We start from the raw sequence: 13,082 nt of genomic DNA, 5'->3' as shown, positions 1-13,082 counted from the left end.
CTAGCCCCCCCCCCCCCGCCCATCATTCCCCCCAACACATCACATCAAAATTTTGAGATAGCAATTTTGTTCATCGTAGGCTAGTTGATTTCCAGATAGAAAATATGTTTTTGAGGAGGACACTCCCCCCCCCAACCCTTAGGGCAAGGGTTTTAAGTTATGCCCTGAGGGTATATAAGGTGTTCATAGAAGGCATTGTCGTAGAAACTTCAAACAGGCACAATCAATTGGAAATTCAAAGGGCTAGTGGCCTTTTAAACGTTCAAAAATAGTTGGAGCGCCCCTCGCCCCCCCCCCCACGCCCACCAATCCCCAAAACACATCGACTCAAAATTTTGAGATAGCCATTTTGTTCAGCGTAGTTGATTTCCAGATAAGAAAATATGTTTTTGACGAGGGAACTCCCCCACAGCCCTCAAGGCAAGGGTTTTAAGTTATGCCCTTGGGGCATACAAGGTTTTTATAGATGGCATTGTCGTAGAAACTTCAAAAAAAGCTGATTCGATTGGAAATTCAAAGGGCTAGTTCCCTTTTCAATAGTCGAAAGTGACTGGAGGGCAACTAGCCCCTCCACGCCCATCATTCCCCCAAACACATCCAATCAAAATTTTGAGATAGCCCTTTTGTTCAGCGTAGTTGATTTCCAGATAGAAAATATGTTTTTTGAGGAGGAGACTCCCTCACGACCCTCAGGGCAAGGGTTATAACTTATGCCCTGGGGGCATATAAGGTTTTTTATTGAAATCTTTGTCGTAGAAACTTGAAAAAGGGCTCATTCGATTGGAAATATAAAGGGTTAGTACCCTTTTTAAATAGTCGAAAGTGATTAGTGATATTTTTTGTTGTTGTTGTTGTTTAGACCAGGGCACTTCGTATCGAAGGAGTTGTCGTGGGAACTTCGAAAGGGGCTCATTTGATTGAAAGTAGAAAGGGATCATGCCCGTTTTAATAGTCGAAAGTGATTGGAGGGCAACTGATCCCCCTTCCACTCCCACCCTCCCATTCGCCCATTATGTTTAAAAACTAAATGTTGCCTTAAGATTAAATCATAATACACTGAGATAATGCTAATTCCCAATAAGGCATCTCAGCAGTATCCCAAGAACGACTAAGGGTATTATGTTCAAACTTTCGGGGCTACTTCTGCTCTTAAAATTTAACCAAATCAAAATAGCGTAAGCGTATCCAAGCTATCGAAGAAAGTAAATAGATTTTTTGCGAATGGTATCAAGTTTTCCATTTCAAGTCAACCAAAGGAGTTATGAAACCAAATTAAACAGTACTATTTGTGTCCAGATTTTTAAAGGGGTGTATGTTGTTAAAAATTGCTGAAAATTTTTCTCCGGCATACAAATAGCAGGCTAAACTATAAAGTCTTAAAAAGAACAAAAAGATTTAAAGCGTTATTTTTCCCTGAAAAGACTATGTCAATATAAAACGAACAGAAATTAATTAAAAAACACTTTTTCCACAGAATAATTTTTTCAAAGAAAAGTAAAGAACTCCATTGAACAAAAAATGAGCAAAAATAAAATCAAATAATCTACCAAGCGTGAAACTACCACAAATCAGCATCGGTGAATAAATGAAACCCAAAGGGAACAGAAATTACAATAAATAACCGAGTCAAACTCAAAACGAGCAGAAATTAACATAAGTTGGGCGCAAAACCACTAAGCCTTCCAAAGGCCAGAACAAAATTTACACTTTAAAGTGCAAAAAACACGAAATTTGCAAAATTTGCACAGAATTTAAAAAAAGTTTTTTTTTAATTAATCTTTAACAGATCGGTTTATATTTTCATCAAGTGTCTTGCTCAGGGGTGCACCCTGGAAGTCAGACTACACACAGGAGAGGACAAATAGGCTTCCTTTTCATCTATGTAACCAACAATAAAGCGCAGAATTATTCAAAATACTGAAAGGGGTTACTGTCACAAAAACACCGTTCCAAACCTCAGTCCCCTGACCCTGGAAACACATTTACAGATCCCCCTCCCTGTAAAAAATATATGATACCCTCGCATGAGAGGGGTGAAGCCCTCTCCTCCGAATACTGCTGTGAAAATATGACTAAATACTATGGAAAATCAGATGTTTAGCTAATTTTTAATTTTTAAAAAACAGATGCTTAGTAATTACATTTTGTTAGTTTGAAATGTTGGCAAAGTAAGCATTGAATTATTGATTCGAATTGCTGCCACTGATTTATTCCTTTTAAGTTCGTTTCTTATTCCATTCAAATTCACTCGAAGATTAATTGGCTAAAAAGAAATGTCAATTCTAGCTATTGCCTGAAATCTCTCAACTTATTCTATTTATTAAGTTTTAACTAAAGTGCAGATGGTACTATAGTAATGTAAGAGGTTTAGAGGTTTAGGGGTAAATACCTTCCCCCTTATTTGCTATAATTTATGTTCGTTTTAGACATAACTTGGTTCTTCGTCAAAAATTCTGCTCGTTTTAAGTTTGACATCCAATACAAGCTAATTTGAGTTCATTTTAAGTTTCAAATTAACTCCTTAATTTACATGGAAAAATTTCCGTTTAATTTATTCAGAGTTTACAAATAAATGAGACAATGAAATGAAAATTCAATGCGTAAGCTACAACTTTTTGCAGTTTCTCAGCCCTGTTGGTTTTATGTATGCAAATAAATACTTATTTGTCAACAAGTATTATATAAAACTAGTTACATCCAATGAGGTAATGATCAGTTCTCTCCCACGAAGACCCCCAGTAACATGAGGAAACAGATCATCCAGGTGGCGTAGTCCAAAGGATGGTGTCCATTCACCAACCTCCACAGTGTTAGCTTGACGTCTTTTCTTTACTTCAGCAGACCTAATTACGTATTTTAAACCACAATCACAGCTGATGTTCAATAATACCTTGAAAAATAAAAAACAGTTACGTAATGCATTAGAAACTTCAGGGACTTTCTGTTTAGAGTTTGACTCGTGGCTGTCATGTCAAATTTCAATAGTTTTGCATTTTATGTCAGTTTTATATCAAGATATATTTATCATAGGCAGCGCAAACAAGCTGCCTCAGTAAAGAGCGATGTTGGCACAATATATTATTTTTTTTCATACCAGGGCACTTCCTATCGAAGGAGTTGTCGTAGAAACTTCGAAAAGGGCTCAATCGACTGGAAATTGGAGTGCCTCGTGCCCTTTTTTAGTAGTCAAAAGTGATTAGGGGGCAACTAGCCCCCCCCCCCCTCCACGCCTATAATTCCCCAAAACACATCCAATCAAAATTTTGAGATAACCATTTTGTTCAGCGTAGTTGATTTCCAAATAGAAAATAGGTTTTTGAGGAGGACACTCCCCCACAACCCTCAGGACAAGGGTTTTAAGTTATGCCCTGAGGGTATATAGGACCGTATTAGGTCCTGAGGGTATATAGGGCACAATGTATTATTTTTTTTTTTTTTACAGCAGGGCACTTCGTATCGAAAAAGTTGTCGTAGAGACTTCGAAAAGGTCTCATTCAATTGAAAATTGGAGCGGCTTGTGCCCTTTTTATTAGTCGAAAGTGATTGGAAGGCGACTAACACCCCTTCCACGCCCACCATTTCCTGAAACACATCCAATCAAAATTTTGAGATAGCCATTTTGTTCAGCGTAGTTGATTTCCACATAGAAATTTTGTTTTTGAGGAGGGCACTCCCCCACAGCCCTCAGGGCATGGGTTGTAAGTTACGCGCTGGGGGCATATAAGGTGTTATATAGACGGCGTTGTCGTAGAAACTTCTAAAAAGGCTCATTCGATTGGAAATTCAAAGGGCTAGTGGCATTTTTAATAGTCGAAAGTGATTAGAGGACAGCTAACCCCCCCCTCACGCCCACCTTCTCCCCAAACAGATCTAATAAAAATTTTGAGATAGCTATTTTATTCAACGTTTTTTTAAGTTCTGAATAGGTCTGTGAGGATGACACCACCCCCCCCCCCCTCACAGCCCTCAGGATAAGGGTTGTAAGTTATTCCCTAGGGGCATATAAAGTTTTTATAGAACGCGTTGCCGTAGAAACTTCAAAATGAGGTCATTCAGTGGGAAATTATATTAAACTGACATTGCACATTTTTTTCAGTACATTCATGTGAATTTTTTTCAGTAAAGTACAAATTATATTCTGGCTTTTAGAAAGCATATGGTTTAGAACCCTACTCAGATTAATTCCTGCTCGTTTTGAGTTTGAATTATTTTAATTTCTGTTTGCTTTGGGTTTCAATTATTTATTTATACTGATTTGTGGTAGTTGTATGCTTGCTATATCATTTTTTTCTATTTTGTTCATTTTTGGTTTAATAGAGTTCTTTACTTTTTTTGAAAAACTTATTTTGTGCAAAGTTTTTTTTGATAAATCACAAGTAAAAGTGGCGTTACCGCCTTTAAAACCCATCAAAAATATTCTATTAGGTTGCAACTAAAAAACATAAAGACAGGGATGAAAATCTACAACATACTAGAATGATAATAGTGGTATATTGCTACAAAAATGCAAAAAAAATGAGATGCTGAATGTTTCATCAGTATTTAATTTTTTTGATATTGTACCATAAGAATTACTTCTTTTCCAATGTAGCACGAAAAAAATACTAGCATTTTGATAAGTTTTATAGAGGCCATTGCACTACCCTTTTTTGTGGTAATCAATCTTTGTAAAGGTTTTTGCTGCATTGTTGAAGTTCATCATTTGATAAAAAGAACTTTTATTTATCACAAAACTTTTTCCTCGTTATTTTGTTCGATCGGTTTTCTTAATTATTTGTTGTAATCAATTAAAAAACTTTTTCCACAAAATAAGTTTTTTTTTAAAGCAAAGAGCTCCATTAAATCAAAATTGAACAAAAAAAAGAATCAAATAATCTAACAAGTATACAACTACCACAAATCAGTATCAATAAATAAATGAAACCCAAAACAAACAGAAATTAAATTAAACAACACAGTCAAGTGTTGACATAGTATTTTTCAGGGATTAATTAAAAAAAAAAAAACTTTCCGAAAAATACGTTTTTCAAAGAAAAGTAAAGGCCATTTTAAACTGACCTTATAAAAAGGTCAGCAGATACAAATACCTGTTAAAATTCAAACTCAAAACGACCAAAAATTACTATTAAAGAATAAATTAAACCCAAAACGAACAGAAATAAAATAAACAATCATAGAAAAAAAAATACAACAAGTAATAATATAAATGAATAAATAGACCTCAAAGCGAGTAATGCTTAGAATGAATATGAAAATCAAGCTTATAACGAAAAAAATATTTTGCTACTGAAGTATAAATGAAACTTAAAACAAAAAGAAATTAAATAAACACTCAATGCAAACAAACATACAATATATATTAATGTAAATGAATAAATAAATCTTAAAACGAGCGAAACTTAAACTGAATATTCAAATCAAGCTTGAAATGAACAAAAATCACTACAAACAAGAGTTTGGGTATCGCCTCCTTCTCTCACTTTAAAAGTCTAAACCCTACTGCGTCATTGGCACTTTACTGAAAACCAATTTTATGAAAAATATTTTGTTTTGTACTTACTATTGAAAATAAACATTAAAATTATAGTAACATTTTGAACTGATGAGCTTTGAGCAATTAATGTCATTATACATCAAATATACAGTTTAATTTATTAGCTCTTTCTAAAGTTGTTCAAGACGAATAAAGTTTCACTACAAACAAGAGTTTGGATACTGCCCCCTTCCTTAACTGTAAATAAAAACCAAAAGCCTACTGCGTCATTGGTGCGTAACTGAAAACGAATTATATTACAAATATTTTCTTTTCCAGTTCTTACAGCATTGAAAATAAAAATAAAATTACAGTGAAACAAATTCTTGGACTGATGGATCCTTCAACAATTAATATCATTATACATCAAATATTCAATTTGATGTTATTTATACTTTCCAAGACTGTTCAAGACGCATATAGTTTTCAGTAAAGCGCCAAAGACGCAGTAAGTTATAGACGAAAATTGGTTTAAGTTTCACTCGTTTTATGATATATTAATTCATTTAAATGGCTACCTAAAAATTTTTATCAGATATATTTGGGGGAAAAGGGCTTGAGGGGGGGGCCTAGTTTCCCTCCGATCACTTCTGACTCTAATGGCACTAGAACTCTCGATTTCCAATCGAATGAGCCCCCTTTGAAGTTTATACGGTGACCCCTTCTATATGAAGTGCTGCTGGGAAAAACATTAATGGTGTGTGGGGGAAACGGCTAGCTGCCCTCCGATCACTTTTGACTCTTAAAAAGTGAATTACAACGTTCAATTTCCAATCAGATGACCTCTCTATGAAGTTTATAAGAGCATCCCTTTCATAACAACAAATATGTGCCCCCAGGGCATAACTTACAACGCCTACCCTCGGGCCCTGGGGGGCTGTGTCGACACCGGAATTTTTGTTTTCTGAACTTTGAACTATTTTTAACAAAATGTCCATCTCAAAATTTTTATCTGATAAATTGAGGACGTGGAAGGGGGGAGGGTTGGTTGCCCTCCGATCTCTTTTGACTCTTAAAAAGTAACCTTAAACTTTCAATTTCGAATCAGATGAGCCCTCTCCGAAGCTTATACAAGCATCCCTTCCATAAGAACTATATATGCCCCAAGAGCATTAATCATAACGCCTGCCTCCGGGCCCTGGGGGGTTGCGTCGACCCAGGAGTTTTTCTTATCTGAGCTTTGAACTATTTTTTAATGAAATGGCTATTTTAAAAATTTTATCGGATGGGCTTATGGAAAAAATGGTGTGTGGGGGGGGGGTCTAGTTGCCCTCGTATATCTATTGACTCCTAAAATGTGAACTAGGACTTTCAATTTCCAATCAAATAAGCCCTCTCTGAAGTTTATACGAGCACCCCTTTCATAATAACCATATGCACCACCAGAACAACACTTACAGTGTCTACTCCCCGGGCCCTGGGGGGCTGTGTTGACACCGGGGTTTTTGTTTTCTAATTTTTGAACAATTTTCAAAAAACTGGCTATCTCAAAATTTGGAGCGGATGGGTTTGGGGAAAAGGGCGTATGGAGGGGGGGGGGCTAGTTGCCTTTAACTCTTTTGACTCTTAAAAACTGAACTAGAACTTTCAATTTCCAATAAATTGAGCCCTCTATAAAGTTATACGAGCATCCCTTTCATAAGAACCATACATGCCTTTAGGGCATAACTTAGAACGCCTTCCCCCGGGCCCTGGGGGTTTGTATGGAGACTGGTGTTTTTCTTATCCAACCTTTGAACTATTTTTAACAAAATGTCCATCTCAAAATTTTCATCAGATGGGTTTGGAAAAAGAAGGCGTGGGGGTGCTAGTTGCCCTCTGGGAGCTTTTGACTGTTAAAAAGTGAGCTCGAACTTTCAATTTACAATCAAATGAGCCCTCTCAGAAGTTTATACGAGAATCCCTTCCATAGGAACCATATATGCCCCCAGGGCATATATATTATATAAATAATAATAAATAAATAGTAAAACATTGGAGCCGTATGGCCTTTACTGTAGCCAACGATTCAGAGTTGCCTCTGAAAAAGACTGAGCCTCTTTTAAAGTTAAACAGCCATCCATTACATACAAGATTTTGATTAGAAGTGTTTAGGGAAATAATGGTGTGGGGGGGGGGGCATTTGCCCTCTGAACACTATCGACTAATAAGAAAGGCACTTGATATCTCAATTTCCAATCGAATGAGTCCTTTTTGAAGCTTCTATGACAAAACTTTCTATAAATACCTTATATGACCAAGGACATAACTTACGACCCTTGTCCTGAGGGCTATGGAGGGAGAAGGTCATCCTCAAAGGCATAATTTCAAGACCTTTCATATACGTTGAAAAAAATGGCCATATCAAAATGTTGATCGGAAATGTTTGGGAAAATGATGGGCGTGGGCGGAGGGGGGTGATCCTCCCTCCGATTACTTTCGACTATTAAAAAGGGCAATAGTCCTCTCAATTTCCAATCAAATGAGTCCTTTTTGAAGTTTTTATGCCAACGCTTTCTATAGAACCATTATATGCTCCCAGGACATAACTTACAACCTTAGCCTTGAGGGCTGTGGGGGAAAGGGGGGTGTCATACTCAGAAACATAATTTCCAGACACTTCAACAGTGTTCAACAAAATGGCTATATCAAAATGTTGATTGGAAGTGTTCGGGGAAATGATGAGCGTGGGGGGGGTATTCGCCCTCCAGTCACGTTTGACCATTAATCGGGGCACTACCCCTTTCTATTTCCAATTGAATGAGCCCTTTTTGAAGTTTCTACGACAAAGCTTTCTATAAAGCCTTATATGCCCCCATTGCATAACTTACAACCTTTGCCATGGGGGCTGTGGGGGGTTTTTCATTCTCAAAGACATAATTTCCGGACCTTTCAACTACGTTGAACAAAATGGCTATCTCAAAATTTTGATAGAATGTGTTCGGGGAGATGGTGAGCGTAAGAGGGGGGTTATTTATCCTCCAATCACTTTTGACTATTAAAAAGGGTCGAAAAGGGTCGACTATTTGAGGGTGTCATCCTCAAAGACCTAATTTCCAGAACTTAAGACTATATTGAACAAAATGGCTATCTCAAAATTTTGATTGAATGTGTTTGGGGAAATGGTGGGCGTGAGAGGGGGTTAGTTGCCCTTTATTTACTTTCGAGTATTAAAAAGGGCATTAGCCATTTCAATTTCCAATCGAATGAGCCCTTTTTGAAGTTTCTACAATAGCACTTTCTATAGTAGCCTTATATGCCCTCATGGCATAACTTACAACCTTTGCCCTGGGGGCTGTGGGGGTTTGTCATTCTCAAAGACATAATTTCCAGAACTCTCAACTACGTTGAACAAAATGGCCATCTCAAAATATTGATTGGATGTGTTTGGGGAGATGATGGGCGTGAGAGGGAGGTTAGTTGCCCTCCAATCACTTTTGACTATTAAAAAGGGCACTACTACTTTCAATTTCCAATCGAATGATCCTTTTTTGAAGTTCTTACGACAACACTTTCTATAAAAACATCATATGCCCCCATGGCATGACTTACAACCCTTGCCCTGAGGGTTGTGGGGGGGGGGGGGGTTGTCATCCTCAAAGACCTAATTTCCAGAACTTTAAACTACGTTGAACAAAATAGCTATCTCAAAATTTTGATTGGATGTGTTTGGGGAAATAGTGGGCGTGAGAGGGGGGTTAGGGGGTTTGCCCTCCAATCACTTTCTACTATAAAAAAAATGCAATAGCCCTTTCAATTCCAATCGAACGAGCCCTTTCTGAAGTTTCTACGACAACCCTTTCAGTAAAAAAAACTTATATGCCCCCAGGGCATAACTTGCAACCATTACCCTGAGGGCTTAGGGGGGGGGGGCTGTCATCCTTAAACACATAATGTCCAGAACTTTCAAATACGTTGAAAAAATGCCTATCTCAGAATTTTCCTTGCATGTGTTTTAGGAAATGGTGGGCGTGAGAGGGGGGTTAGCTGCCCTCTAATTACTTTCGACTATTAAAAAGGGCACCAGCCCTTTCAATTTCCAATTGAATGAGCCCTTTTTGAAGTTTCTACGACAACACTATCTATAAAAACCTTATATGCCCCCAGGGCATAACTTACAACCCTTGCCCTGAGGGGTGTGGGGTGCGGGGGGGTTGTCATCCTCAAAGACCTAATTTCCAAAACTTTAGACTACGTTGAACAAAATGGCTATCTCAAAGTTTTGATTTGATGTGTTTGGGGAAATGGTGGGCGTGGAAGGGGTGTTAGTTGCCTTGCAATCACCTTCGCCTATTAAAAAGGGCAAAAGCCCTTCCAATTTCCAATCGAATGAGCACTTCTCGAAGTTTTTATGACAACTCCTTCGATACGAAGTGCCTTGGTCTAAAAAAGAAAAGAAAAAGTAATACATTCTGCCAACATCGTTCTTTACTTAGGCAGCCCTATTGGGCTGGCTATGATTTCTATTTGCTCAAGATCTCATTTCTTCATTCAAACTTTTTAATTAAAAAGCAAATTTCCTAAGAAGAAGTTTTTCAAAGAAAAGTAAAAGCCAAATTAAACTTAAGATCAACAGAAATAAAAACCTATAATAATTCAAACTCAAAACGACCAGAGCTTACTATTAAAAATAAATGAAACCGAACACGAACAGAATTAAATTAACAATCATAGCAAAAAGACATACAACAGGTACCATCTAGATGAATCTTAAAACGAGTAGAAGTTAAATTGAATACGCAAATCAAGCTCAAACAAAAAAAAACTATTAAAGAATAAATAAAACCCAAAATGAACGGAAATTAATTAAACTATCATAGCGAACCAACATACAACAGTTGCGTCATATAAAGGAATAAATAAATATTAAAACAAGTAAAACTTAAATTGAACATACAAATCAAGCTTAAAACGAACAAAAATCACTACAAACTAAAGTTTGGCTACTACCCCCTTCCCTAACGGTATAAATGTAAAGCCTATTGTGTCATTGGCGCTTTACTGAAAACGAATTATATTATAAATATTTTCTTTTGTACTTATTACAACATTAAAAATATAAATAAAAATTACAGTGGAATAAAATCTTGAACTGATGAGCTTTCAGCAATGAATATCATTAGATATCAAATATTCAGTTTAATTTTATTAGTTCTTTCCAAGAATGTTCAAGACATATATAGTTTTCACTACAAAAAAGAGTTTGGCTACTGCCGTTTCCCTAACTGTAAAAGTCTAAAGCCTACTGCGTATTTGGAGCTTTACTGAAAAAGAACTATGTTACAAATATTTTCTTTCATACTTATTACAACAATGAAAATAAAATGACAGTTGCAGTGAAATAAAATCACTGCAAATGAAATTGCAGCGAATTGAGTTGATGAGCTTTCAGAAATTAATCACACTATACATCAAATATTCAGTTTAATTTTATTAGTATTTTGAAGACTGTTCAAGACACGTATAGCTTTCAGTAAAGCGCAAATGATGCAGTAGGCTTTATACTTTTAGAGTTAGAGAAGGAAGCAGTAGCCAAATTCTTATTTCTAAAGATTTTTGTTCGTTTTAAGTTTGATTTGCATATTCAATTTAAGTTTTATTCGTCTTAATATTGATTTATTCATTTACATTAGCATGGGCTGTATGTTTGTTGGCTATGATTGTTTATTTAATTCAAATTCGTTGTGGGTTTAATTTATTCTTAAACAGTAAAACATTCTAATGAGTTAACATAAAATATTTAATAGTAAAATTTTAAAAACATTTTACAATATTAAAATATTAGTAAAATAGTATAATATATGATAATAAAATATTTTAATAAGTTTGAATTATTATTATCAGTTTTTATTTCTACTGATCTTAAGTTTAATATGGCCTTTACTTTTCTTTGAAAAACTTTTTGTCGGATTTTTTTTTTTTTTTTTACTTCATTTCTGTTTGTTTTTTAATGTCAAAGTCTCAGGTTTTTCAAAATTCCCTATTTCAAAATCAAATTTTTTTCAACATCGAAATTTCATCAAAGCATTATAACTAGTACCAAAGTAACAATATCAAAGTAACAAAGTATCAAAGTAATGAAAGTATCAAACTAAATAAAGTATCAGAGTAACAATAAGTAACATGCATAACTTACAGCTCTTGCCCCGTAAATCAGTAAACCCAAACATCAAAGTAAAGAAAGTATCAAAGTAACAATAAGCAACTTGCATAACTCACAGCCCCTTCCCTGGGGGATGAGAGGGAGTTAGACCACAGAAACATAGTTATTTGGTCGTTGAACTATTTTGAGCAAAATGGCTATCACAAAATTTTTACCTGATGCCTTTGGAGAAAAGGGGTTGGGTGGGGGGAGGGGCTGGTTGTCCTTTGATTACTTTTGACTTTTAAAAAAGAACCAGAAATTTTAGTTTCCAATCGAATGAGCACTCAAAGTTAATACGCAGCCTTCCCAGTTATTATGACCACCCCTTCCACAAAAACCTTATATGTTAACAATGGGCAACTTGCATAAGTTACAAACCTTGCCCCGGCGGCTAAGGAATATTTTTCAACTCCTAAGTTATAATTATTTGAAATTTGGACAATTTTGAACAAAATGGCTATTTAACAATTTTAATCGGATGAATTTGGTGAAAAAAACGCGCGAGGAAGTGAGGCGGCTGGTTACCCTCTGATCACTTTCAACTCTTAAAAAAGGCTAAATAAATTTCGATTTCCAATCAAATCAACCTCTTCAAAAGTTTATACGACTACGCCTACCATAAAAACATTATATCTTAACGATGGGTACTAGCATAATTTATAGCCCTTTCCCCAAAGACTGGAGGGGGAGGGGGTTCAGACCCGGAACCATAGTTGTTTGACATTTGGACTATTTTGAGGAGAATGGCCTTCAAAATTTCAATCCGATACATTTGGAGAAAAGAGGGCATGGGAAGCTAGTTGCCCTCCGATCCCTTCTGACTTTTAAACAAAAACTAAAACTTTCAATCTTCAATCAAATAAGCTGTCTCCAAAGCTTATACGACCACTACTTCCATAAAGACCTGATATGCTCAAGAGGCATAGCTACAACCCTTGCCCTGGGCTTTGGGGGTTGTGTCAACCCCAAAGGCATTGTTATAGGATTCTTGGACTGTTTTGAACAATCTCAAACGTTAGATTGGATGAATTGGGGGAAAAAAGGGCGCGGCGCAGCTATTTGCCCTCCGGTCACTTTTGACTCTTTAAAAGGGAAATAAAACTTCCAGTTTCCAATCAAAGCAGCCTCTTCTGAAGTCTATACGGCCACCTTATTCACAAAAACCTTATATGCGCCGGAGGCATGAATTCCATCCCTTGTCCCAGGGCTCTGGGGGGTTATATCAACACGTAGACTTTGTTATATATTCTTTGAACTATTTTGAACACAATGGCTATCTCAAATTTCCGATCGGTTGCATTTGGGGAAAAGAGGGCATGGGAGAGCTAGTTGCCCTCTGGTCACTTTTGACTTGTAAAAAGGGAACTACAACTTTCAATTTCTAATAGTTTGAGCTCTCTCCGAAGTTTGTACTGCCACCTCTTC

At 36.3% G+C, this 13,082-nt stretch overlaps 1 protein-coding gene across 1 annotated transcript in view; it reads right to left on the bottom strand.

Moving 5' to 3' along the window:
• The window catches only part of LOC148942140 (ionotropic receptor 93a-like), a 94,721-nt gene that overhangs the window by 44,273 nt on the left and 37,366 nt on the right, over positions 1 to 13,082 (bottom strand). The window contains exon 8 of the mRNA XM_089102894.1: positions 2,696 to 2,890. Coding sequence (XP_088959020.1) covers positions 2,696 to 2,890 — 195 coding nt within the window. The remainder of the gene's footprint in view (positions 1 to 2,695; positions 2,891 to 13,082) is intronic.

This window comes from Artemia sp. Qi Xiang Cuo, chromosome 17 (genome assembly GCF_049724085.1).
Source record: "Artemia sp. Qi Xiang Cuo chromosome 17, ASM4972408v1, whole genome shotgun sequence".
NCBI classification, from domain to species: Eukaryota; Metazoa; Arthropoda; class Branchiopoda; order Anostraca; family Artemiidae; genus Artemia; species Artemia sp. Qi Xiang Cuo.
Note: the sequence above shows the minus strand (reverse complement) of the source record. Positions and strands in the feature narration are given on the sequence as shown.